General features: G+C 46.8%; 2 protein-coding genes across 7 annotated transcripts; one reads left to right on the top strand and one right to left on the bottom strand.

Moving 5' to 3' along the window:
* Positions 1-674: 674 nt before the first annotated feature.
* Positions 675-5,098, top strand: LOC141069209 (UBA-like domain-containing protein 1). Its single transcript, XM_073558640.1, has 4 exons — positions 675-786; positions 887-1,030; positions 2,256-2,315; positions 3,878-5,098. Exons 1-4 carry the CDS (start codon positions 766-768, stop codon positions 4,142-4,144), a joined length of 492 nt encoding a protein of 163 aa, XP_073414741.1. The 5' UTR covers positions 675-765; the 3' UTR covers positions 4,145-5,098.
* An 854-nt stretch (positions 5,099-5,952) lies between these two features.
* CUNH16orf96 (chromosome unknown C16orf96 homolog) lies at positions 5,953-27,014 on the bottom strand. Of its 6 annotated transcripts, none has more exons than XM_073558636.1 (17): positions 26,849-27,014; positions 24,660-25,075; positions 24,284-24,388; positions 24,009-24,089; positions 23,566-23,652; positions 21,991-22,141; positions 15,004-15,089; positions 14,813-14,923; positions 14,632-14,706; positions 13,695-13,859; positions 10,368-10,486; positions 9,985-10,047; positions 7,654-7,710; positions 7,306-7,456; positions 6,885-6,978; positions 6,709-6,801; positions 5,953-6,618 (listed from the first exon to the last, which is right to left on the bottom strand). In XM_073558636.1, the coding sequence occupies exons 1-17, from the start codon at positions 26,856-26,858 to the stop codon at positions 6,467-6,469; spliced, it is 2,016 nt and encodes a 671-aa protein (XP_073414737.1). In that variant the 5' UTR covers positions 26,859-27,014; the 3' UTR covers positions 5,953-6,466. The 6 variants fall into 6 exon arrangements, 5 of the variants coding, with proteins under 5 accessions (XP_073414737.1, XP_073414738.1, XP_073414740.1 ...); XM_073558637.1 differs by lacking the exon at positions 26,849-27,014 and adding an exon at positions 25,815-26,009; XM_073558639.1 differs by lacking the exons at positions 24,660-25,075; positions 26,849-27,014 and adding an exon at positions 26,416-26,669.
* Positions 27,015-27,303: the final 289 nt, after the last annotated feature.

The following is a 27,303-nucleotide window of genomic DNA, read 5'->3' on the forward strand; positions in this document are numbered from 1 at the left end:
TTACATTCTGCACTGCCCCTTTCTGTGACGTCACACTAAACAGTGATTGCTGCAGGGAGGTCACTGAGGTCACTGACAGGATGACGTCAGCAGACATCCCTTGTACACACTACAGTCCTACCAAAGCGGCCCAAGCTGTCAGTCACTAGCAGACCACGCCCTCACCGTCGCGTCCTCTCCTGCTATTGGTGAGCGGGATGATTGCCATATATGGTCTGCCACTGCCACAGCTAATGCTCCTATTGGCTGAGAGGCGAGGCCTTCCTGGTGATGTCAGTACACAAACAAAGCGCGGCATGCCGGGAGATGTAGTTCCGCGGCCGGAAGATACCATGTGCAGGTAGGACGGCTTTCCCAGCATTGCGCAGTACACCTCCCCTCAGGTGATTGCACACGTGTAAACTCACCATTACAAACACATTTATGCGTTATACACTGAGTTGTGTCACGTGATATATAAAATTATTATTTATTTGCATTTTGTATGAAAGAAAGCAAATGTTATTGTGGTGACACAGTCGTGTGCGATTTGTGACGGCGTCATGTGGTGACCAATCATCAGACGAGATGTACCAGATCAGCACGAAGCGACTAAATCGAGTGATCGAGGGCGATCAGTGACCTTGGGTTGTACCATGTGTGTATGTTATGTGGGGGGAGCCGTGTATGGAAATTCCTAGAAATCTCCAGCCGCACTCAGCAGCGTATAAAACTACAGCTCCCAGCCTGCTGTGCAGCTGCCCGCCTCCTCTGGGTGTGTGGCTGATGGGCAGCTGCACGGCGGTGGTGAGTGTATAGATGTGTTCCCCCCATGCTGGGCTGTGTGTGGGGGTTTCTTCCATTGCTCCCCTATGTTTATGCCTCTGATCCGTTTTTGTATCCGTAGAGTGGCGCAGTGAACCCTGTCGGGATGTCCGGTGACATCGAGCAGCTGAAGCAGCAGCTCCTGGTGTCGCAGTTTGTGCTGGTGGCGGGATGTGCCACCGACCAGGCGGAGCAGCTCCTGCGGGCCGCACACTGGCAGTATGAGGTGAGGACGGCGGTGCATTCACTCTGCCCAGTGTAACAAGGTATACTGCGTTATCTGATCCTGGGAAAGCTGGGTGACTACCAATATGGCCGCCGTTGCATCTCCCGTATCGGTGTCTCCCAACTTTCCCAGCAGCTAGAACCAACTACATCAGCCATTCGAGAGACTGCAAAAGCTGGGTGACTACCAATATGGCCGCCGTTGCATCTCCTGTATCAGTGTCTCCCAACTTTTCCAGCAGCTAGAACCAACTACATCAGCCATTGGAGAGACTGCGAAAGCTGGGTGACTACCAATATGGCCGCCGTTGCATCTCCCGTATCAGTGTCTCCCAACTTTTCCAGCAGCTAGAACCAACTACATCAGCCATTGGAGAGACTGCAAAAGCTGGGTGACTACCAATATGGCCGCCGTTGCATCTCCCATATCAGTGTTGCCCAACTTTTCCAGCAGCTAGAACCAACTACATCAGCCATTGGAGAGACTGCAAAAGCTGGGTGACTACCAATATGGCCGCCGTTGCATCTCCTGTATCAGTGTCTCCCAACTTTTCCAGCAGCTAGAACCAACTACATCAGCCATTGGAGAGACTGCGAAAGCTGGGTGACTACCAATATGGCCGCCGTTGCATCTCCCGTATCAGTGTCTCCCAACTTTTCCAGCAGCTAGAACCAACTACATCAGCCATTGGAGAGACTGCAAAAGCTGGGTGACTACCAATATGGCCGCCGTTGCGTCTCCCATATCAGTGTTGCCCAACTTTTCCAGCAGCTAGAACCAACTACATCAGCCATTCGAGAGACTGCGAAAGCTGGGTGACTACCAATATGGCCGCCATTGCGTCTCCCGTATCAGTGTCTCCCAACTTTTCCAGCAGCCAGAGATGATTACATCGGCCATTCAGGTGACTGGGAAAGCTGGGTCACTACCAATATGGCCGCCGTTGGGTCTCCTGTCTGTGTCTCCCAACTTTTCCAGCAGCCAGAGATGATTACATCGGCCATTCAGGTGACTGGGTAAGCTGGGTGACTGCCAATATGGCCGCCGTTGCGTCTCCTGTATCGGTGTCGCCCAACTTTCCCAGCATCCAGAGATGATTACATCGGCTATTCAGGTGAGTGGGTAAGCTGGGTGCCAACTTCTGGAGATGCTCTAGAGGGCTGGTTGGTTGTTGCCCAGGTAACTTTATGATTCATTTTGGCGTGACTTTCTCCCCTCTCCGCAGACTGCCCTTAGCGCCTTCTTCCTGGAGACGAATGTGCCGCACGTCCTGCACCAGCAGATGGTGAGTCTGTGAGAGGGGCTCCTATCGGGTATTATCTATCTTGTGTTTTGCTTTTTCTCTGCTGTTGTTTTTGGAGATGTAGTGTATAGAGAAATGAAGGGGGGGGGGGGGGAACGCATCTCCTGGAATACAGCAGAATTGTAAATGCAGCTCTGGAGTGTGGATCATCCAGGAGAAGGAATGATGAGCTGAGAGTTGGCCAACTTATAGGGAATCTGTCACCTCATTTTGGCGGTGTTTTGGGTCCTTTCCTCCACTCCTCTGTGGCTGCTGTCCACAACGTTTCTGGGAATATCCGTAGTTGTCCTCCCATATTACGCGCGTGCGCATTGCTGTCTTGACTCGCGCATGCGCAGTATGCTTCGCCCAACTGCGGGCAAAGCCGAGAAGCATTAGTGTGCATGCGCCGGTGAACTATGTACCGGAAGTGTCTTGCTGTCACCGGCGCATGCACACTAAAGCTTTTCGGTTTGTCTGCAGTTGGTCGAAGCATACTGCGCATGCGCGAGTCAAGATTGCAATGCGCACGCGCGTAATATGGAGGACCACTACGGAAATTCCCAGAAAAACTGTGGACAGCAGCCAAAGAGGGGTGGAGTAAAGGAGTCCAAAACGCCGCCCACCGGACCGAAATAATTTTACATAGCCCGCTAAAATGAGGTGACAGATTCCCTTTAATGTGTGGTTTGCTGCCAATGAATGAAACCATTCTACTATGTTTCCAGAGGCTCAAAGCCTGTGCAGATCTAATACAGCTGAGGGTTTTACACTTGTTTCCAGCCTACAGGGAGTTAAAACAGCTTGAGCTATGAGAAGCTTGTGGAGTCTACTGCAGCTGAGCTCACTGATTGTCTGGGAGCGGCCACGCTTTACTCTGCAGTGACTTCAATGGACTGTCAGACACAGCCAGACTCCCTCCAGAGAAGGCACACGGCTTATCACATCTGTCTTTCTGCTCTTTGTTCAGTCCTGTATATAAATGGATTAGGAAGGCGGAGGGAGCTGTTGGGTCCAAAGACAGACTCTAATATGCAACCAGGAGGCTGCCGACTTCCCCTGTAACTGGGGTTGATATAGCCGCCCCAGTTACAGAGGAATGCTCGATTAAATACATTAATACGTGTATTTTTAAATGTTCCCCCAAAAAGCTCTCTAGGGGGCAGTGTGCAAAATAAAATTAAAAAAAAAAAGCCACCGCTTGGAAAGGCCCAGTGCTGAACTGGTTAAACTATAGGGAACAGGGATTTCCTTGCAGGGGAAGAAGGCAGAAACCCTTTTTCCCCATTAATTTATACATTGTAACAAACCCTCAGCTGTCTGCTTTTTCAGGCTCGTTGTAGGTAAGATTGCTCCATCCTTTTAAGAGGAGGAGGAGGAAAATGTGTGACTCGTCCTCATAATTTGCTGTCTGGGGCTTTTCTGCTGTTGCCAGACTACAATCCCCAGCATGCCTAGTAATCTTCAGCTGCAAGGGCATGCTGGGAATTGTAGTTTCAAACCTGAAAAGCCCCTTATCATAGTTATGTAGATCTTGTGCCCAGCCTCTTCTCCTTCCTCTCCAGATGGGGACTCCTGCCAACACCCCTGCCACCCCTCCTAACTTCCCAGATGCCCTCACCATGTTTTCTCGCCTCAAAGCCTCTGAGACCGGGTACCTCTCCTCCCTGGCCACGTCCCCTCCGCTCCAGCAGGGAGGTGGCAGCAGCCATTTTCCTCATGATCCCCGGAGCCAGCAGCAGCCGGGTACGAGTATCTCCTTCACTGGAGAGGCGCAGGACTCTAACACGAGAGGAGCGGATGCCATCCCCATAGCTGAAGCTGAGCGATGAGGCGGCCAAGGACTGATGGATGGACACCAAGAAAGAGGCCGGATGGAGGGGGGTGAAGACTTTAATCAGCCGCCTGCACCCTCCGAGTATTGCCTCCTCAGCGATGCAGCAGCCATCTTCTTTCTGACACTCGTTACCTCACTTTCCTGCAGAGCATTGCTCCGTGAAGGATGCTCTGCATGGTTACCGCGTGGCAGAGCCGCCGGCCATACCTCATACGGCATTGGAGCACGTCGGGGGCCCCGGCATGCGGAGCTCACGGTGTTGGGATTTATGATTTTTTTTTTTGTTTTTTTTGTTTTTTTTGTCGTTTAACCCTTTTATTTACTACAGCTGTTCCTGTACTGGTTTTCAGAAGTTGATTAAAAAAAAAAAAAATTATAATAAAATTAAAAAAGTAAACACTTTAATCTCCTATGCAGCCATAGCCTGGATAGGGGGGGGAAATGCAAAAATGTTGGATCAGTGGAAAAAAGGACTTTTTTTTTGCTACGCTGAGGTATGATTAATTGAAATGTCGGCCTCCAAAGCCTGAGGCTGCACTACTGAGACCGGCGATAATGACGTCGGCCACTGACATGTCTGTAACGTGCCGGAGCTGAACAGAGGCCCGATGTGTGCGGTGATCTGGCTCCGTGCGAGGTTTCTATAGCAACACTACACTGGACAGAAGTCTGACTCAGTGGTGCAGCCTCGGGCCTGTAACCTGAGACGAGCAACTCTGGGCCAGATATAGAGAAAAGGGTTTTGTGTTCTGGTAGGGTCTTCCAATTGTGTATGTTTGGGGTGGTGTTACCCGGGCCAGTGTCTCAGCCGCGGTCAGTGAGACATCTTAGGACCCAAAGGGAATAATTTGGACATAAAATTGCGCTCATGGTCCAAATCCTGACTTTTTTTTTTTGCCTACAGACAAGTCACAATGTCACACAGCTTTCTGGAGTCCTGACTGGCAAATCCTCACTTGAAGCCATTACAAGGTAGATTTGCCATTCGGGCCTGCAGGACAGCGACAGAGCCTAGGCCTTGTTTATTTATATGGTCTTTGTTGCCCCTAGCAACCAGTCACGGGGCACCTTTCATTTAGTAAACTGTTCTGGTGACATGAAAGCTGCTCTGTGATTGGCTGCTAAGGCCTGTTTCACACATCAGTTTTTTTCGTCAGTGAAAATCCGCTAAGGCGGACAACGGATCCGTTCCCACAACATTTGCCACCGGACCGTTGTCTTAACGGATCCGTCGAAGCAGGAATTTTAAAGGAACCGCTGCCCGGGGAGGAGAGAGATAGAATTTTTTTTTTTTTCAAGACGCCAGAACTGAGTTTAGGGTTAAATTTCCGACACTGGCATTTCTCCTGGGCATGCGCAATAGAAAATGCGGATCCGGCCGGGGAAAAAACGTTTCATCGTCCGTCCTGTCCGCTCAGCGGACGGCAAAATCTTGTCGGATCCGTAAAAAAACAAATCGAACGGATGACCATCCGTCAAGATCCGCCGTTAATACAAGTCAATGGGGAAAAAGACGGATCCGCCAAGAAAAATGGCGGATCTGTTTTTTTTTTTTTTTTGCAAAACGGCGGATTTTGACTGATGGGGACAAAACGGATGTGTGAAACAGGCCTAAGACGATTTTCCTTTTTAGATGGGATTAATGTCCCCCTCCTGTGTAATCATGGCCATATCGCCCACAGGGGCTGTCACGGTGTCTGGCAATATGGAGATAAGTGGACTGCGCGTCTTCATCTAAAAAATAATAATAAACTGCTGAACAGAATTGTGGCCAAAGTTTAGTGACATTTTAGAACTGGGGTCAGGATGGAGATTGACAAAAAACCCTACAACAGGAAGGACTGATATGTTTTCCCCGTACTTGACCGGCATGTCTGTGATCAGTGCCATACGTGACCTGTCGGTGTGCGGAACTGATCATAGACAATCTGCTTATCTACACCGTGTACATGACCTGTCTGTGATCGGTGCTGTACGCCATCTGCTTATCTACCCCCGTACATGACCTTGCCCGTCTGGTCAGTGACCTGCCATCGCTGGCCGTACATGAGCTGCCCATCCACCCGCTCTAGTGATCAGTGACTTTATCTGCCCGCTGGTGCCTCTACGGGACGTGCTCGTGTGTCAGTGCTCGTACGTGACTTCTGTATTGCACGTTTATTACATGACGGGTGATTTCAGGCTTCTTTAATACATGAGTAAAAATAAAATCTCCGGTTATTAAGTCCTGGGGGGTGATAGATATCTGTATATATAAGTTTGGGCCCGGCGGTGGGTGGCAGCAGCGATGGCGTTGGGGTGAAGGCTTTATCCCTGGTCAGACCGCCTGCTCCTCAGGGTTGTTTGGTTGCTGTAGCATGTTGGTGCCGTCCATGGCGGAGGGCACATAAAACATGGGCTGTGCGGAGTCGGTGGCAGATGACGTTGGTAGTGCGGTGCGGGACGATCGCGCGGAATGACTCGCAGGCCCTGGGCGGGGAGAGAGAGGGATAGACACAGTACTTCTAATGGCCCTGTGCTGTTATTAGGGTTAGTGGCGCTATAAGCTGTGCGGCTTACGTGATGGGGGGGTGCTGGAGGTCCTGCAGTGTGGGGTAGCGGAACGCGCTCTTTCCACTGGGATCCTGTACGGTGGCTGTGGGGTCTTCACTGCTGGGGGAAAAGTCACCGGTCAGACCAGAGTCAACAATATCAGAGACAAAAAAAATAAGTTGGTCTGCAGCGCTGACACTCACCGGGGGTGTCCCTCTCTGCAATGTACGCCGTGTGACTCTTGTCCAACCGTCCCTTGTACATCACACCGTCAATCCCCATCAGGTCATACTCCGTCTGAGGGTGGAAAGTGACACCGAACGATTCCTTTTATCCCATATCTATAAAGTTTGTGAACCCTTCAGAATTGTCCTTATCTCTGCATACCTGACATAAAACTACATCTGATTTTCTCACGGCCTAAAATTAGAGGAGTCAAATATATAAGACCAATCAATTTTCCATGCTGAAAATGAGTAATTTTTTTTAATTTACTTTTAGGGTTTGTGTGAAAATCAGATGTATATGTAGTTTCAGGTACAATTTATACAGAAATAAGGAAAATCCTCAAGGGTTCACAAACTTTGAAGCGCTAGTCTACCTATCCGTTATGGCGACACTTACGTTCTTGTACTGGATTTGCCCGGGATCTCCGTACGGGAACACCGTGCTGAGGTTTTGGTTGCGTGATGACTTCCGGTGGATTGAGCAGGCGCTGTGGGGTCTCGGGGACTCGCTGTACTGGATCTCGGGGTCTGACATCTGTAAAGGATCTCTAAAAAGACAAATCTGTGTGAACTCGGGGTTACTGTGACCCAGGGTGTAAGTGGGCCATAGTCCTGTACACCCGGGTAGGACAGATCTGGTGATCAGCCCCCGAGGGGACTGACAACCGTTCTCCTGTTCATGTATAGAAATGTCAATTCCCCCCCCAATAGCCATGTGTTCAGCGCTGATATCAGATGCACATACCCGGGGGTCTTGTAATCTCTGCTCCGGGGATTCAGAGAACGCACGGTAACCAGATGTCTGCAAAACAGAGAGAATCACAAATCGATATTAGATACGTAGATGGGTACTAGGTTCAGTAGTAGGGCGAGTACGAGGTTGGGTACCAGGTTCAGGCGTAGGTTGGGTACTAGGTTCAGTAGTAGGGTGAGTACTAGGTTGGATATTAGGTTCAGTAGTAGGGCGAGTACTAGGTTAGGTACCAGGTTCAGGCGTAGGTTGGGTACTAGGTTCAGTAGTAGGGTGAGTACGAGGTTGGGTATTAGGTTCATTAGTAGGGCGAGTACTAGGTTCGGTACCAGGTTCAGGCGTAGGTTGGGTACTGGGTTCAGTAGTAGGGTGAGTACGAGGTTGGGTATTAGGTTCATTAGTAGGGCGAGTACTAGGTTGGGTACCAGGTTCAGGCGTAGGTTGGGTACTAGGTTCAGTAGTAGGGTGAGTACTAGGTTGGGTATTAGGTTCATTAGTAGGGCGAGTACTAGGTTAGGTACCAGGTTCAGGCGTAGGTTGGGTACTAGGTTCAGTAGTAGGGTGAGTACGAGGTTGGGTATTAGGTTCATTAGTAGGGCGAGTACTAGGTTGGGTACCAGGTTCAGGCGTAGGTTGGGTACTAGGTTCAGTAGTAGGGTGAGTACGAGGTTGGGTATTAGGTTCATTAGTAGGGCGAGTACTAGGTTGGGTACCAGGTTCAGGCGTAGGTTGGGTACTAGGTTCAGTAGTAGGGTGAGTACTAGGTTAGGTACCAGGTTCAGGCGTAGGTTGGGTACTAGGTTCAGTAGTAGGGTGAGTACGAGGTTGGGTATTAGGTTCATTAGTAGGGCGAGTACTAGGTTGGGTACCAGGTTCAGGCGTAGGTTGGGTACTAGGTTCAGTAGTAGGGTGAGTACTAGGTTGGGTACCAGGTTCAGGCGTAGGTTGGGTACTAGGTTCAGTAGTAGGGTGAGTACTAGGTTGGGTACCAGGTTCAGGCGTAGGTTGGGTACTAGGTTCAGTAGTAGGGTGAGTACTAGGTTAGGTACCAGGTTCAGGCGTAGGTTGGGTACTAGGTTCAGTAGTAGGGTGAGTACGAGGTTGGGTATTAGGTTCATTAGTAGGGCGAGTACTAGGTTGGGTACCAGGTTCAGGCGTAGGTTGGGTACTAGGTTCAGTAGTAGGGTGAGTACGAGGTTGGGTATTAGGTTCATTAGTAGGGCGAGTAGTAGGTTGGGTACCAGGTTCAGGCGTAGGTTGGGTACTAGGTTCAGTAGTAGGGTGAGTACTAGGTTAGGTACCAGGTTCAGGCGAAGGTTGGGTACTAGGTTCAGTAGTAGGGTGAGTACTAGGTTAGGTACCAGGTTCAGGCGAAGGTTGGGCACTAGGTTCAGTAGTAGGGTGAGTACTAGGTTGGGTACCAGGTTCAGGCGTAGGTTGGGTACTAGGTTCATTAGTAGGGCGAGTACTAGGTTGGGTACCAGGTTCAGGCGTAGGTTGGGTACTAGGTTCAGTAGTAGGGTGAGTACTAGGTTGGGTACCAGGTTCAGGCGTAGGTTGGGTACTAGGTTCAGTAGTAGGGTGAGTACTAGGTTGGGTACCAGGTTCAGGCGTAGGTTGGGTACTAGGTTCAGTAGTAGGGTGAGTACTAGGTTAGGTACCAGGTTCAGGCGTAGGTTGGGTACTAGGTTCAGTAGTAGGGTGAGTACGAGGTTGGGTATTAGGTTCATTAGTAGGGCGAGTACTAGGTTGGGTACCAGGTTCAGGCGTAGGTTGGGTACTAGGTTCAGTAGTAGGGTGAGTACGAGGTTGGGTATTAGGTTCATTAGTAGGGCGAGTAGTAGGTTGGGTACCAGGTTCAGGCGTAGGTTGGGTACTAGGTTCAGTAGTAGGGTGAGTACTAGGTTAGGTACCAGGTTCAGGCGAAGGTTGGGTACTAGGTTCAGTAGTAGGGTGAGTACTAGGTTAGGTACCAGGTTCAGGCGAAGGTTGGGCACTAGGTTCAGTAGTAGGGTGAGTACTAGGTTGGGTACCAGGTTCAGGCGTAGGTTGGGTACTAGGTTCAGTAGTAGGGCGAGTACTAGGTTAGGTACCAGGTTCAGGCGAAGGTTGGGTACTAGGTTCAGTAGTAGGGTGAGTACTAGGTTGGGTACCAGGTTCAGGCGTAGGTTGGGTACTAGGTTCAGTAGTAGGGCGAGTACTAGGTTAGGTACCAGGTTCAGGCGTAGGTTGGGTACTAGGTTCAGTAGTAGGGTGAGTACTAGGTTAGGTACCAGGTTCAGGCGAAGGTTGGGCACTAGGTTTAGGCATAGGTTGGGTACTCACGGTGCGGTTCCGATAGTTACAGGGCGGTCACATGAGATGCACTTGACTCTCTCGAACAGTTTTCTGTGAATACACAATGTTTGATAACAGCACACAGGGCAGATTTCCCATCACGATGTAAAACTCCCGTCTCCAGCTGTCGCAATGCTTAGGTTTTTGGTGGGTCTGTGTGTGGCAGTTTTGCCGATCCCCTGGCTTCATCTACAGCAGGTGTCAGTCTTTCTACTGTAATACTAGAATTCTCTTCATGCTCAGAATGAACAGTTGCAGGGCGCCCCCTACAGGAGAGTGCCTCAGGGCAGGGGTATGTAAATATGATTCCGCTTTTATGTCCGTTCTACTCTCAATCATGGGGGAGCATGAAACATGCGCGCACCACTCACTTCCTGAAGCCCGCTGCCCCATCTGGATCAAAGGTCTGGCTGGAGTTGAGATGCTTCTTCAGGAATTTCCAGAGCTCCTCTAAGTCCTTGTGAACGGAGTCCAAATCCGACCGACTCAACTGAAAAGATGCCGAAAATGCTTCTATGTAATGGAAGGAACAGGCTGTACAGCAGCACAGAGTATTTTAGGAGATGAATGTGTTAGCGATAACAGAGCTTGCCTCTATCCCTGGGCCGCTATCTCCCATGGACTCATGATCGAGTCTAGTGTGTTTCCTAGAGATGATGATGATTGCTCAGCCAGGAACAAAGGTCTGAGACATCACGGTGTTGGTGGGAACACAGGGCTCTGGTGTGAGGGAACGGCTCTGGTGCAAGGACAAGGCGCTGATGGGGAGCACAGGGCTCTGGTTTTAGGGAACGGTGATAGTGAGTAGACAGGGCTCTGGTGCGAGGACAAGGTGCTGGTGGGAGAACAGAACTCTGGTGCTAGGGGACGGTGATAGTGAGAGGACAGGGCTCTGGTGTGAAGACAAGGCGCTGGTGGTAGCACAGGGCTCTGGTGTGAAGACAAGGCACTGGTGGTAGCACAGGGCTCTGGTGTGAAGACAAGGCACTGGTGGTAGCACAGGGCTCTGGTGTGAGGACACGGCACTGGTGGTAGCACAGGGCTCTGGTGTGAAGACAAGGCGCTGGTGGTAGCACAGGGCTCTGGTGTGAAGACAAGGCACTGGTGGTAGCACAGGGCTCTGGTGTGAGGACACGGAGCTGGTGGTAGCACAGGGCTCTGGTGTGAAGACAAGGCGCTGGTGGTAGCACAGGGCTCTGGTGTGAAGACAAGGCGCTGGTGGTAGCACAGGGCTCTGGTGTGAAGACAAGGCACTGGTGGTAGCACAGGGCTCTGGTGTGAAGACAAGGCACTGGTGGTAGCACAGGGCTCTGGTGTGAGGACACGGAGCTGGTGGTAGCACAGGGCTCTGGTGTGAAGACAAGGCGCTGGTGGTAGCACAGGGCTCTGGTGTGAAGACAAGGCACTGGTGGTAGCACAGGGCTCTGGTGTGAGGACACGGCGCTGGTGGTAGCACAGGGCTCTGGTGTGAGGACACGGCACTGGTGGTAGCACAGGGCTGTGGTGTGAAGACAAGGCACTGGTGGTAGCACAGGGCTCTGGTGTGAGGACACGGCGCTGGTGGTAGCACAGGGCTCTGGTGTGAGGACACGGCGCTGGTGGTAGCACAGGGCTCTGGTGTGAGGACATGGCGCTGGTGGTAGCACAGGGCTCTGGTGTGAGGACACGGCACTGGTGGTAGCACAGGGCTGTGGTGTGAAGACAAGGCACTGGTGGTAGCACAGGGCTCTGGTGTGAGGACACGGCGCTGGTGAGAGCACAGAGCTCTGGTGTGAGGACACGGCGCTGGTGGTAGCACAGGGCTCTGGTGTGAAGACAAGGCACTGGTGGTAGCACAGGGCTCTGGTGTGAGAGCACAGGGCTCTGGTGTGAGGACACGGCGCTGGTGAGAGCACAGGGCTCTGGTGTGAGGAAACAGCGCTGGAGAGAGCACAGGGCTCTGGTGTGAGGACACGGCGCTGGTGAGAGCACAGGGCTCTGGTGTGAGGACACGGCGCTGGAGAGAGCACAGGGCTCTGGTGTGAAGACAAGGCTCTGGTGGTAGCACAGAGCTCTGGTGTGAGGACACGGAGCTGGTGAGAGCACAGGGCTCTGGTGTGAGGACACGGCGCTGGTGAGAGCACAGGGCTCTGGTGTGAGGACACGGCGCTGGTGGTAGCACAGGGCTCTGGTGTGAGGACACGGCGCTGGTGGTAGCACAGGGCTCTGGTGTGAGGACATGGCGCTGGTGGTAGCACAGGGCTCTGGTGTGAGGACACGGCACTGGTGGTAGCACAGGGCTGTGGTGTGAAGACAAGGCACTGGTGGTAGCACAGGGCTCTGGTGTGAGGACACGGCACTGGTGGTAGCACAGAGCTCTGGTGTGATGACACGGCGCTGGTGGTAGCACAGGGCTCTGGTGTGAAGACAAGGCACTGGTGGTAGCACAGGGCTCTGGTGTGAGGACACGGCACTGGTGGTAGCACAGAGCTCTGGTGTGATGACACGGCGCTGGTGGTAGCACAGGGCTCTGGTGTGAGGACACGGCGCTGGTGGTAGCACAGGGCTCTGGTGTGAGGACATGGCGCTGGTGGTAGCACAGGGCTCTGGTGTGAGGACACGGCACTGGTGGTAGCACAGGGCTGTGGTGTGAAGACAAGGCACTGGTGGTAGCACAGGGCTCTGGTGTGAGGACACGGCGCTGGTGAGAGCACAGAGCTCTGGTGTGATGACACGGCGCTGGTGGTAGCACAGGGCTCTGGTGTGAAGACAAGGCACTGGTGGTAGCACAGGGCTCTGGTGTGAGAGCACAGGGCTCTGGTGTGAGGAAACAGCGCTGGAGAGAGCACAGGGCTCTGGTGTGAGGACACGGCGCTGGTGAGAGCACAGGGCTCTGGTGTGAGGACACGGCGCTGGAGAGAGCACAGGGCTCTGGTGTGAAGACAAGGCTCTGGTGGTAGCACAGAGCTCTGGTGTGAGGACACGGAGCTGGTGAGAGCACAGGGCTCTGGTGTGAGGACACGGCGCTGGAGAGAGCACAGGGCTCTGGTGTGAAGACAAGGCTCTGGTGGTAGCACAGAGCTCTGGTGTGAGGACACGGAGCTGGTGAGAGCACAGGGCTCTGGTGTGAAGACAAGGCTCTGGTGGTAGCACAGAGCTCTGGTGTGAGGACACGGAGCTGGTGGTAGCACAGGGCTCTGGTGTGAGGACACGGCGCTGGTGGTAGCACAGGGCTCTGGTGTGAGGACACGGCGCTGGTGAGAGCACAGAGATCTGGTGTGAGGACACGGCGCTGGTGGTAGCACAGGGCTCTGGTGTGAGGACACGGCGCTGGTGGTAGCACAGGGCTCTGGTGTAAGGTCACAGCGCTAACCGACAGCCTCCCAATAATGCGTATTGTAAGGCGTTGGTTGTTTGTGATGTCATGCCTAGAGGTGAGGGAATATGTTCAGAAAACGATCGCCGAATCTGAATTTGCCATATTTGTACCATATTCGTGCCGAATTTATGTTTGATCGGATCCGAACATATTCGCTCATTTCTATTTCCATTGACTCAATGGCGTTCAGCTGTGTTCGGCAAATACTGCAAGATCATTATTCGGTGCTGATCACAATCGGAACCAAATTTTGAAAAAATTGCTCATCTCTAGTCAAGGCGGCCCTGTTAATCTCCCACAATGCAATGCATGGCCGTGCACAGGGGCTGTGTACACTTACCTTGGCCTCTAGGCCTGCCAGTAGCTTGGCCAGCATGTTCTGCCACTCCGACTCCTGCACCGCCAGTTTCTTGATCAGAGCCTCCAGCACGGCATTAACCTCGCTGACCGCGGCCTCCAGATCCGCATGGCCCACCAGGTTCTCCAGCGCCCGCCTGTCCGCCTTCTGTAAATAAGACCCCGGACATGACCGACATCACCCAAGTCTCTCGCAGTTCTGGGTGTGACTGGAGCACAAAAGGCTATGTGTGGTGAACCAGGGCCCCAACATAACTTCTGAACCGGGGTCCCTCACACGACGTCCCATGTACAGTCTGGGGATCCTCACACCACGTCCCATGTATAATCCGGGGCCCCTCACGCGACGTCCCATGTACAGTCTGGGGATCCTCACACCACGTCCCATGTATAATCCGGGGTCCCTCACACAACGTCCCATGTACAGTCTGGGGATCCTCACACCACGTCCCATGTATAATCCGGGGCCCCTCACGCGACGTCCCATGTACAGTCTGGGGATCCTCACACGACGTCCCATGTATAATCCGGGGTCCCTCACACAACGTCCCATGTACAGTCTGGGGATCCTCACACCACGTCCCATGTATAATCCGGGGCCCCTCACGCGACGTCCCATGTACAGTCTGGGGATCCTCACACGACGTCCCATGTATAATCCGGGGCCCCTCACGCGACGTCCCATGTACAGTCTGGGGATCCTCACACCACGTCCCATGTATAATCCGGGGCCCCTCACGCGACGTCCCATGTACAGTCTGGGGATCCTCACACCACGTCCCATGTATAATCCGGGGCCCCTCACGCGACGTCCCATGTACAGTCTGGGGATCCTCACACCACGTCCCATGTATAATCCGGGGCCCCTCACGCGACGTCCCATGTATAATCCGGGGCCCCTGTGATGGATACACACGTACCAGATTCAGCTCCAACATGAAATCCGCCTGATCCAACTTTTTCTTCTCTAGCTCATCAATCTGACTCTGCAGGGTCTGTGAGGAGAAGTATCACAAGTGATGGATTAGATACACGGCTCAGCAGACGTTTCCCCCTCACATCCCACAACCGGTAATAACATTGTACGCTTCGCTCCCTCACCGCGGATTCGGACAAATCTGCTGCCAGCTTGTCGGTCTTACTATCCAGTTGTTGCAGCGCCAAATTCAGATCATGGAGTCCACTCTTCAGGGCGCTCAAGTCAACCTTGTCCTGAAAGTGAGGAAAATGTCATGGAAGAATGATCGAGCCGCAGAGGAAACATCACTGTCCGAGGTCTCACTAGACGTCACCTTCCGATTCTCTGCGAAGAGAGTTTCCACATCCTGCCGGACGCTCCGTAACTGCTGGAGCAAATCTTCAGGAATACGGTTCTTACCTGCAATCAGAGTACAAAGGGGGCAGTATTATAGTAGTTATATTCTTGTACATAGGGGCAGTATTATAGTAATTATATTCTTGTACATAGGGGGCGGTATTATAGTAGTTATATTCTTGTATATAGGGAGCAGTATTATAGTAGTTATATTCTTGCACATAGGGGAAGTATTATAGTAGTTATATTCTTGTACATAGGGGCAGTATTATAGTAGTTATATTCTTGTACATAGGGGGCAGTATTATAGTAGTTATATTCTTGTACATAGGGGCAGTATTATAGTAGTTATATTCTTGTACATAGGGGCAGTATTATAGCAGTTATATTCTTGTATATAGGGGCAGTATTATAGTAATTATATTCTTGTACATAGGAGGCAGTATTATAGTAGTTATATTCTTGTACATAGGGGCAGTATTATAGTAGTTATATTCTTGTACATAGGGGCAGTATTATAGTAGTTATATTCTTGTACATAGGGGCAGTATTATAGCAGTTATATTCTTGTATATAGGGGCAGTATTATAGTAGTTATATTCTTGCACATAGGGGCAGTATTATAGTAGTTATATTCTTGCACATAGGGGCAGTATTATAGTAGTTATATTCTTGTACATAGGGGCAGTATTATAGTAGTTATATTCTTGTACATAGGGGCAGTATTATAGTAGTTATATTCTTGTACATAGGGGCAGTATTATAGTAGTTATATTCTTGTACATAGGGGGCAGTATTATAGCAGTTATATTCTTGTACATAGGGGCAGTATTATAGTAGCTATATTCTTGTACATAGCGGGCAGTATTATAGTAGTTATATTCTTGTACATAGGGGGCAGTATTATAGTAATTATATTCTTGTACATAGGGGCAGTATTATAGTAGTTATATTCTTGTACATAGGGGCAGTATTATAGTAGTTATATTCTTGTACATAGGGGCAGTATTATAGTAGTTATATTCTTGTACATAGGGGCAGTATTATAGTAGTTATATTCTTGTACATAGGGGGCAGTATTATAGCAGTTATATTCTTGTACATAGCGGGCAGTATTATAGTAGTTATATTCTTGTACATAGGGGGCAGTATTATAGTAGTTATATTCTTGCACATAGGGGCAGTATTATAGTAGTTATATTCTTGTACATAGGGGCAGTATTATAGTAGTTATATTCTTGTACATAGGGGGCAGTATTATAGCAGTTATATTCTTGTACATAGGGGCAGTATTATAGTAGCTATATTCTTGTACATAGCGGGCAGTATTATAGTAGTTATATTCTTGTACATAGGGGCAGTATTATAGTAGTTATATTCTTGTACATAGGGGGCAGTATTATAGCAGTTATATTCTTGTACATAGGGGCAGTATTATAGTAGTTATATTCTTGTACATAGCGGGCAGTATTATAGTAGTTATATTCTTGTACATAGGGGCAGTATTATAGTAGTTATATTCTTGTACATAGGGGGCAGTATTATAGCAGTTATATTCTTGTACATAGGGGCAGTATTATAGTAGCTATATTCTTGTACATAGCGGGCAGTATTATAGTAGTTATATTCTTGTACATAGGGGGCAGTATTATAGTAATTATATTCTTGTACATAGGGGCAGTATTATAGTAGTTATATTCTTGTACATAGGGGCAGTATTATAGTAGTTATATTCTTGTACATAGGGGCAGTATTATAGTAGTTATATTCTTGTACATAGGGGCAGTATTATAGTAGTTATATTCTTGTACATAGGGGGCAGTATTATAGCAGTTATATTCTTGTACATAGCGGGCAGTATTATAGTAGTTATATTCTTGTACATAGGGGGCAGTATTATAGTAGTTATATTCTTGTACATAGGGGCAGTATTATAGTAGTTATATTCTTGTACATAGGGGCAGTATTATAGTAGTTATATTCTTGTACATAGGGGGCAGTATTATAGCAGTTATATTCTTGTACATAGGGGCAGTATTATAGTAGCTATATTCTTGTACATAGCGGGCAGTATTATAGTAGTTATATTCTTGTACATAGGGGCAGTATTATAGTAATTATATTCTTGTACATAGGGGCAGTATTATAGTAGTTATATTCTTGTACATAGGGGCAGTATTATAGTAGTTATATTCTTGTACATAGGGGCAGTATTATAGTAGTTATATTCTTGTACATAGGGGCAGTATTATAGTAGTTATATTCTTGTACATAGGGGGCAGTATTATAGCAGTTATATTCTTGTACATAGCGGGCAGTATTATAGTAGTTATATTCTTGTACATAGGGGGCAGTATTATAGTAGTTATATTCTTGTACATAGGGGGCAGTATTATAGTAGTTATATTCTTGTACATAGGGGGCAGTATTATAGTAGTTATATTCTTGTACATAGGAGCAGTATTATAGTAGTTATATTCTTGTACATAGGGGGCAGTATTATAGCAGTTATATTCTTGTACATAGCGGGCAGTATTATAGTAGTTATATTCTTGTACATAGGGGGCAGTATTATAGTAGTTATATTCTTGTACATAGGGGGCAGTATTATAGTAGTTATATTCTTGTACATAGGGGGCAGTATTATAGTAGTTATATTCTTGTACATAGGAGCAGTATTATAGTAGTTATATTCTTGTACATAGGAGCAGTATTATAGTAGTTATATTCTTGTACATAGGGGCAGTATTATAGTAGTTATATTCTTGTACATAGGGGGCAGTATTATAGTAGCTATATTCTTGTACATAGGAGCAGTATTATAGAAGTTATATTCTTGTACATAGGGGGCAGTATTATAGTAATTATATTCTTGTACATAGGAGGCAGTATTATAGTAGTTATATTCTTGTACATAGGGGGCAGTATTATAGTAGCTATATTCTTGTACATAGGAGCAGTATTATAGTAGTTATATTCTTGTACATAGGGGGCAGTATTATAGTAATTATATTCTTGTACATAGGGGCAGTATTATAGTAGTTATATTCTTGTACATAGGGGCAGTATTATAGTAATTATATTCTTGTACATAGGAGGCAGTATTATAGTAGTTATATTCTTGTACATAGGAGCAGTATTATAGTAGTTATATTCTTGTATATAGGGGCAGTATTATAGTAGTTATATTCTTGTACATAGGGGGCAGTATTATAGTAGCTATATTCTTGTACATAGGAGCAGTATTATAGTAGTTATATTCTTGTACATAGGAGCAGTATTATAGTAGTTATATTCTTGTACATAGGGGGCAGTATTATAGTAGTTATATTCTTGTACATAGGAGGCAGTATTATAGTAGTTATATTCTTGTACATAGGAGCAGTATTATAGTAGTTATACTCTTGTACATAGGAGCAGTATTATAGTAGCTATATTCTGTTGGACCCGTGGAGGCGCTCGAGTAGCGTGAAACGGCCGTAGTCAGCCATTTGACACACTCTCCTTCACATCTCCGACGTGACATGTAATTCAGTGTCAATAAACATTCATCATTATCCCGCAGAGTGCGACCTTTTTCTCTTGGAAACTACATTCGTCTTGCTACGAGGTCAAGCACCCGGGAGTCCTGGATGTGAGCTCTCCGCCTGCTGCCAGCCACGGACCTTAGCACTGTAACAGCGGTGCCGTCCGCTTTCTTGCATTGACTTCAGTAGTTATATTCTTGTACATAGGGGGCAGCATTATAGTAGTTATATTCTTGTACATAGGAGCAGTATTATAGTAGTTATATTCTTGTACATAGGGGGCAGTGTTATAGTAGTTATATTCTTGTACATAGGGGCAGTATTATAGTAGTTATATTCTTGTACTTAGGGGGCAGTATTATAGTAGTTATATTCTTGTACATAGGGGGCAGTATTATAGTAGTTATATTCTTGTACATAGGGGGCAGTATTATAGTAGTTATATTCTTGTGCATAGGGGCCAGTATTATAGTAGTTATATTCTTGTACATAGGGGCAGTATTATAGTAGTTATATTCGTGTACTTAGGGGGCAGTATTATAGTAGTTATATTCTTGTACATAGGGGGCAGTATTATAGTAGTTATATTCTTGTATATAGGGAGCAGTATTATAGTAGTTATATTCTTGTACATAGAGAGCAGTATTATAGTAGTTATATTCTTGTACATAGGGGGCAGTATTATAGTAGTTATATTCTTGTACATAGGGAGCAGTATTATAGTAGTTATATTCTTGTACATAGGAGCAGTATTATAGTAGTTATATTCTTGTACATAGGGGGCAGTATTATAGTAGTTATATTCTTGTACATAGGGAGCAGTATTATAGTAGTTATATTCTTGTACATAGGAGCAGTATTATAGTAGTTATATTCTTGTACATAGGGGGCAGTATTATAGTAGTTATATTCTTGTGCATAGGGGCAGTATTATAGCAGTTATATTCTTGTACATAGGAGCAGTATTATAGTAGTTATATTCTTGTACATAGGAGCAGTATTATAGTAGTTATATTCTTGTACATAGGGGGCAGTATTATAGTAGTTATATTCTTGTACATAGGAGGCAGTATTATAGTAGTTATATTCTTGTACATAGGAGCAGTATTATAGTAGTTATACTCTTGTACATAGGAGCAGTATTATAGTAGCTATATTCTGTTGGACCCGTGGAGGCGCTCGAGTAGCGTGAAACGGCCGTAGTCAGCCATTTGACACACTCTCCTTCACATCTCCGACGTGACATGTAATTCAGTGTCAATAAACATTCATCATTATCCCGCAGAGTGCGACCTTTTTCTCTTGGAAACTACATTCGTCTTGCTATGAGGTCAAGCACCCGGGAGTCCTGGATGTGAGCTCTCCGCCTGCTGCCAGCCACGGACCTTAGCACGGTAACAGCGGTGCCGTCCGCTTTCTTGCATTGACTTCAGTAGTTATATTCTTGTACATAGGGGGCAGCATTATAGTAGTTATATTCTTGTACATAGGAGCAGTATTATAGTAGTTATATTCTTGTACATAGGGGGCAGTGTTATAGTAGTTATATTCTTGTACATAGGGGCAGTATTATAGTAGTTATATTCTTGTACTTAGGGGGCAGTATTATAGTAGTTATATTCTTGTACATAGGGGGCAGTATTATAGTAGTTATATTCTTGTACATAGGGGGCAGTATTATAGTAGTTATATTCTTGTGCATAGGGGCCAGTATTATAGTAGTTATATTCTTGTGCATAGGGGCAGTATTATAGTAGTTATATTCTTGTACATAGGGGCAGTATAATAGTAGTTATATTCTTGTACATAGGGGGCAGTATTATAGTAGTTATATTCTTGTACATAGGGGGCAGTATTATAGTAGTTATATTCTTGTACATAGGGGGCAGCATTATATTAGTTATATTCTTGTACATAGGGGCAGTATTATAGTAGTTATATTCTTGTACATAGGTGCAGTATTATAGTAGTTATATTCTTGTGCATAGGGGCCAGTATTATAGTAGTTATATTCTTGTGCATAGGGGGCAGCATTATAGTAGTTATATTCTTGTACTTAGGGGGCAGTATTATAGTAGTTATATTCTTGTACATAGGTGCAGTATTATAGTAATTATATTCTTGTGCATAGGGGGCAGCATTATAGTAGTTATATTCTTGTGCATAGGGGGCAGCATTATAGTAGTTATATTCTTGTACATAGGGGCAGCATTATAGTAGTTATATTCTTGTACATAGGGGGCAGTATTATAGTAGTTATATTCTTGTACATAGGGGCAGTATTATATTAGTTATATTCTTGTATATAGGTGCAGTATTATAGTAGCTATATTCTTGTACATAGGGAGCAGTATTATAGTAGCTATATTCTTGTACATAGGGGCTGTATTATAGTAGTTATATTCTTGTACATAGGGGCAGTATTATAGTAGTTATATTCTTGTACATAGGGGCAGTATTATAGTAGTTATATTCTTGTACATAGGGGGCAGTATTATAGTAGTTATATTCTTGTACATAGGGGCAGTGTTATAGTAGTTATATTCTTGTACATAGGGGGCAGTATTATAGTAGTTATATTCTTGTACATAGGAGCAGTATTATAGTATTTATATTCTTGTACATAGGGGCAGTATTATAGTAGTTATATTCTTGTATATAGGGGCAGTATTATAGTATTTATATTCTTGAACATAGGGGCAGTATTATAGTATTTATATTCTTGTATATAGGGGCAGTATTATAGTATTTATATTCTTGAACATAGGGGCAGTATTATAGTAGTTATATTCTTGAACATAGGGGCAGTATTATAGTAGTTATATTCTTGTATATAGGGGCAGTATTATAGTATTTATATTCTTGAACATAGGGGCAGTATTATAGTATTTATATTCTTGTATATAGGGGCAGTATTATAGTATTTATATTCTTGAACATAGGGGCAGTATTATAGTAGTTATATTCTTGAACATAGGGGCAGTATTATAGTAGTTATATTCTTGTACATAGGGGCAGTATTATAGTATTTATATTCTTGAACATAGGGGCAGTATTATAGTAGTTATATTCTTGTATATAGGGCAGTATTATAGTAGTTATATTCTTGTACATAGGGGCAATATTATAGTAGCTATATTCTTGAACATAGGGGCAGTATTATAGTAGTTATATTCTTGTACATAGGAGCAGTATTATAGTAGTATATTCTTGTACATAGGGGCAGTATTATAGTAGTTATATTCTTGTACATAGGGGCAGTGTTATAGTAGTTATATTCTTGCACATAGGGGGCAGTATTATAGTAGTTATATTCTTGTACATAGGGGGCAGTATTATAGTAGTTATATTCTTGTACATAGGGGCAGTATTATAGTAGTTATATTCTTGTCCTGCGGCCACATTTTGGTAATATGAACGGCACAGTTGTCGCTCACACATCTCAATGTCGAGCCTCTTCAGCTCTTGTTCGATGTCCTGGACCCGTCTCTCCAGACCCGCGTGTTTTCCAGGCAGCGCCCCCAGACTGTTCAGGATTGTTTTTACTTTCCGCTGCTTGGTGTCATTGCTCAGGGCCCAGTCTTCGCTCTGGTGGTGATAGGGCATAAATGATAGGTATGCGTTGAAATCACTTTTGATTAATAAGTGTTACCATGGAAATTCCACAGCACGAGAATAAAAGAACCCCCCACACATTCAGCGTATCGCGCAGCATTATACACAATATAAACCGTAAATCATATGTAAATACAATGGAATCCTCCATTTAACTCTCAGCCATTTGTTTTGGGGAGCTGCAATCATTATACCTCTATTGTTACGCTGCCTATTGTAGTCAATGGATGTTAATTGCTTAGATTGTTGTCACTGCACTCAGACAATCCCTTTAATAACAGTGAAAGTGATCTCATCAGGTCTTTACCGCCATCCAGTCTCCAATGACCAGAAACAGGACTGACTTAAACATGATGAAGGGGTGGAAGGGAGGATTGAGAAGTGACCCAAGTGTGAAATGTTAGCGTTCATGTAGAGTTACTGATTCTCCTAGACAGTCTGTAGTCAGAAATACTTTTATTTCCCATTAGATAACTTTTTTTATTTTTAGAATGGTCAGGTTCCTCTGCTATTCCTCCTGGAAATGTATGAATATTCTGGGAATGACCAGTCCCGTTGTGAAAGGGTTAGTCCCTACAGTCTGACACTACCAGCACTGATTGGACCGTGCAGTGACAGGTGACTGGTCGTTGGACCGTGCAGTGACAGGTGACTGGTCGTTGGACCGTGCAGTGACAAGTGACTGGTCGTTGGACCGTGCAGTGACAGGTGACTGGTCGTTGGACCGTGCAGTGACAGGTGACTGGTCGTTGGACCGTGCAGTGACAGGTGACTGGTCGTTGGACCGTGCAGTGACAGGTGACTGGTCGTTGGACCGTGCAGTGACAGGTGACTGATCTTTGAACCGTGCAGTGACAGGTGACTGGTCGTTGGACCTTACAGTGACAGGTGACTGGTCGTTGGACCGTGCAGTGACAGGTCGTTGGACCGTGCAGTGACAGGTGACTGGTCGTTGGACCGTGCAGTGACAGGTGACTGGTCGTTGGACCGTGCAGTGACAGGTGACTGGTCGTTGGACCGTGCAGTGACAAGTGACTGGTCGTTGGACCGTGCAGTGACAGGTGACTGGTCGTTGGACCGTGCAGTGACAGGTGACTGGTCGTTGGACCGTGCAGTGACAGGTGACTGGTCGTTGGACCGTGCAGTGACAGGTGACTGGTCGTTGGACCGTGCAGTGATAGGTGACTGGTCGTTGGACCGTGCAGTGACAGGTGACTGGTCGTTGGACCGTGCAGTGACAGGGACTCACCCTTGATTGGGAACACTCAGTTGTCATTTAAGTTTTCAGGAGGGATGAGAGAGGTTCAGTATAAGAAAATGAGGCAGCAAAGTTTTAAGAATATAAGTATTTGTGATATTTTTGTGATTGGAAGTTCTGTAAATTATATATTACATACCTTGTCGGCCAGAACATCATGTATAGCTGGCCAGGTGACCAGGTCAGACGGCTCGGGATAGGAATACAGCTTTCTCTGCAGATTCTCCTGTAAAAAATGGGGAAATAAATTAATTATATACAAAAAATTAGCATATATTTGCATGTATTTCATATACCCATAAAGTTAATATGTTCCATATATACCATAAAGGCCATTTACGATCGATCAAGGTGAGCATACGTGTATACCTCAGGGGCCGGCTTATGTTCCCTGAGAGCAAATGATTGGATGATGCTGCTCCTTCCCGAGATATGTTCGGATGGCCCCCGTACACATTAGATGCCTTGGCCAAAGTTAATCTTATCTGTATCCTTTAGAAGCCTAGACATAATATTTTGAGCCATCACCCCAGAAGATTCACATGATATGTAAGATCCAGCATCCTATGAGCCAGCGCTCACCAGCTTGTCTTCTAGCAGGGGGATATCTTGTGTCCTGCCGTCCAGGTCTTGTAGTCTCATTTCCACCTCCTGGTTATTTATCTGTAATATAGAAAGAGGATATCACCTATCCTGCCACCAAGTCTCCAGAGGAGAACATGTATCAGCTATACTGGGCTTCTACTGGTGCTTTCTCTTCTTGCTTTGCCCACCCCCGAGGAGCGACCTTATGTAATATGAATGATTTTACACTGAATATTGTCACTCTGACTTTTCAATTCCACCCGGAGCCTTACCTTTGTAATCTGGTTGCCCAGAGATGCTAGTCTTTCTTGGATGAAATCATTGGCCTGTCTGAGGGTGTTGAATGTGCTGAGTAGTTCCTGGAAGGCGCTCATGGCCTAGAACAGAGATACAATTGGTGAGTTATGGGTTGTGGAGGATCTACCTATACCAAGTGTAGTGGTAGTAGTCACATCTGCAGCCATGATGTTTCACAAGGTAAAAAACCTTTAAGAGTGATGAGGGTCTACAATGCAGTGACGTGTGTTTTCATTGCCCAGGGCTGATCAAAGTTATGGTGCCTCTTTTGGAACCCAATGGTAGGTGCTGGGGACTTTTGGGTCTTCACCGCACCCTCACTTTCATATCTAGAACACGTTCATGTCTGACCTTGTGGACTCCATCTTCGTTCATCTCTGTCTTCTTCTTGAGCTGCATTAGCTGCCACATCTCCTCCACAGGTTTCCTCTGGGATTGACTGGCTTGTAAAAGGCTGGCGGAGCTTGGCAGAGAATCTAGATGGTGGAGCCTGGCCTCCATCTGGGCCACCTTGTCCAGCAGCTGGTGGAACAGCGTGGATGGTTTCCCTGAGTCGTCCACGTTAATTGGCCCTGGCCGTATGAATTCCCTCTCCTCCTGGGACAACTTCCTTCGTACATCCACCACCTGCAGGTGGTCCAGGAGGCCGTAGAGCAGGGAGTAGAGCGCATTGAAATTGACAGCACCAAGTTCTGGAGAACCTATTGCTAAGTACAGGAGCTCCTTGAATGACACGGAGCTTGACATGGTCGAGGCGGCTGAGGGGTCTAGGGGAGCATGCAACAGAAATAAGTAAAAATGCAACATAAAGAAGCAAAACTCTGCACAAGATCCTATAAAAATGTATGGAGTGGGATGTAAACACCATAATGTTCCTCAGAGATGATGCTCTTGAGGTATTAATGACATTACATTTTAGGGGATGGTCAAAATGACACTTAAAGGGGACTTGTCACACAGTCAAAACTGTCCAGTCTTTCCTCTTATATTATTCCCGCTGCTCCTTAGAGTATTTTTTTAAATTTTTTTCTCAAATTCACCAATCCTTTCTAGAGATATGGGTCTTTTTATCGAGTGCTGATTTTTATGATGCTTATCGAGTGGTCGTGGCTCACAAGGTAATTATGCAGAGCGGCCTCAAGACACGCCCCCACCATTAAAAAAAATATATATATATAAAATTAACACTAAATAAAAAGGCCCATATCTCTGGGACCGTATGCCGGATTTACGAAAGACAAAAATTGGAATATTCAGGGGAGGTGCGATAATTAATTGTAAGTATTTCTGTGCTGGTGACATGTCCTCCTTAAAGGGAGTTGTCCACTGATTTCATACAAGTGTTTTTAGCGTCCCACTGGAGATCTCATCTGAGAGAGCAGCCAGATCGCTGCCGATCACTTGATTTGAGGAATCCACCCTCGCTAATACCCGCTCCAACCCAGTTCATACCTGCGAGACGTCATCCTATTAATATCCCCCATATAGCCTTCCCCGATACCTTACCGTATGAAGAAGCAGAGGTGGCTGGTGTCTCCGGAGAGAGTGCAAGCTCTTCAGTCCAGCGGGTGCATGCTGGAATTCATTCTGTCCTACAGTGAATCCTCCTAGCAACCCTTGCAGCCAGCCATGCCTGCTGTCGCCCGGACTGTGCCGGGAAGTTTCACCGATTGCTAGGAGACCGGAGAAACGCCTGGTAATCTGCAGAGGACTCTTCTTGTCCTCTGTTTATGTCCCTGTTGCCACCGCTCCTGCTGCTGGTAACTTAACCCCTGTGTTTCCTGCCCCGTGCACCTCTGCCGGCGAGGGAGCCGATATTACATAGGACCGGTGCCTTTCATACACTAACCCTACAAATACTGTAAGAAACAGCAGCTAAAAGCCCTAGGGGTGCGTTCACACTTACAATTTTCCACCCAGCGCATTTTTGCCCCAAATCAGAAGCAAATCTTGAGTAAAATCTGCTTGTGTTACAGGAAATTTGTCACTGATTTGGATGCAGATTTCATCCTGTGAATGATAAAGGGTTAAACCTACAGTGAAAAGCAGATTTAATAGCAGAGCCACAAGTCGACTTCCGCTGCAGATTTTTTTTTTTATTTTTTACCTCATATGTCGCTGCTATATCCTGAACGTATTCAGTCCACAAATCTGCAGCGTATCTGCATAGCGCGAACACGCGGACCGGCAGGGTGGCCATGTTGGATCACGTGCCACGGACGACTTTGCCACAGATTTCACGCAAATCAGCAACGTGTTGTTTTTGCCGCAGATTTTACTCTGGATTTGGATCAATGTGAAACGTCCCATTGGTCGGACCTGATCAAGGTGGCGGCACAAACCCACCTACGCGACTGATTGACATCTGAGAGCGTATCGGGGCACTCCACTCTGTCCAAACGTGGTTGTCGGGAAAAGGGATTTAACAGATTTTTTACAAAAACAGCGCCCCCTCTGTGCACAGGTCACGTCTAGTATTGCACCTCAACCTCGACACGTTTCGGTAGAGCTCAGCCCCGATCCCCCGCGTTATTACCTACCTGACAACATTAAAAATTATACTTGTCTGCCGAAACTCGCTCCAAGATCAAATCTTATACGTTCCAGGACGTCCGGGGCTCTGTGAAAGTAATTCAGGACATCAGTAACGACATAAGTCTTGGCACCCGTGTGCTTACATCACGCACCGCACTGTGCAGGTGTCATTCACGCCTGAAAACACCACATTTCTTGTCCAATTTCTTCCATTTTTCTGGGGTTAGAATTTAAACGGCAGCAAGCTGCGCTGTGATTGGCTGCAAGGGAAGCAATCAGACGACGGTTTAACTGTAAGGGATGAAGTTGTTTTATGATATGAGTACACCCCGCAGCGTCCGGGAGACGCCAGGGACACGGATCAGCCGCTCACATCTACACAGCCCGGGGGGGGGAGTAATACGTAAAAACTAGAAGAAAACGCCACAATGGCGTCACTCAGAGCGGCCAATCAGAAAAC

This window comes from Dendrobates tinctorius, unplaced genomic scaffold (genome assembly GCF_039654945.1).
Source record: "Dendrobates tinctorius isolate UK_male_01 unplaced genomic scaffold, ASM3965494v1 ptg000257l, whole genome shotgun sequence".
NCBI lineage: Eukaryota > Metazoa > Chordata > Amphibia > Anura > Dendrobatidae > Dendrobates > Dendrobates tinctorius.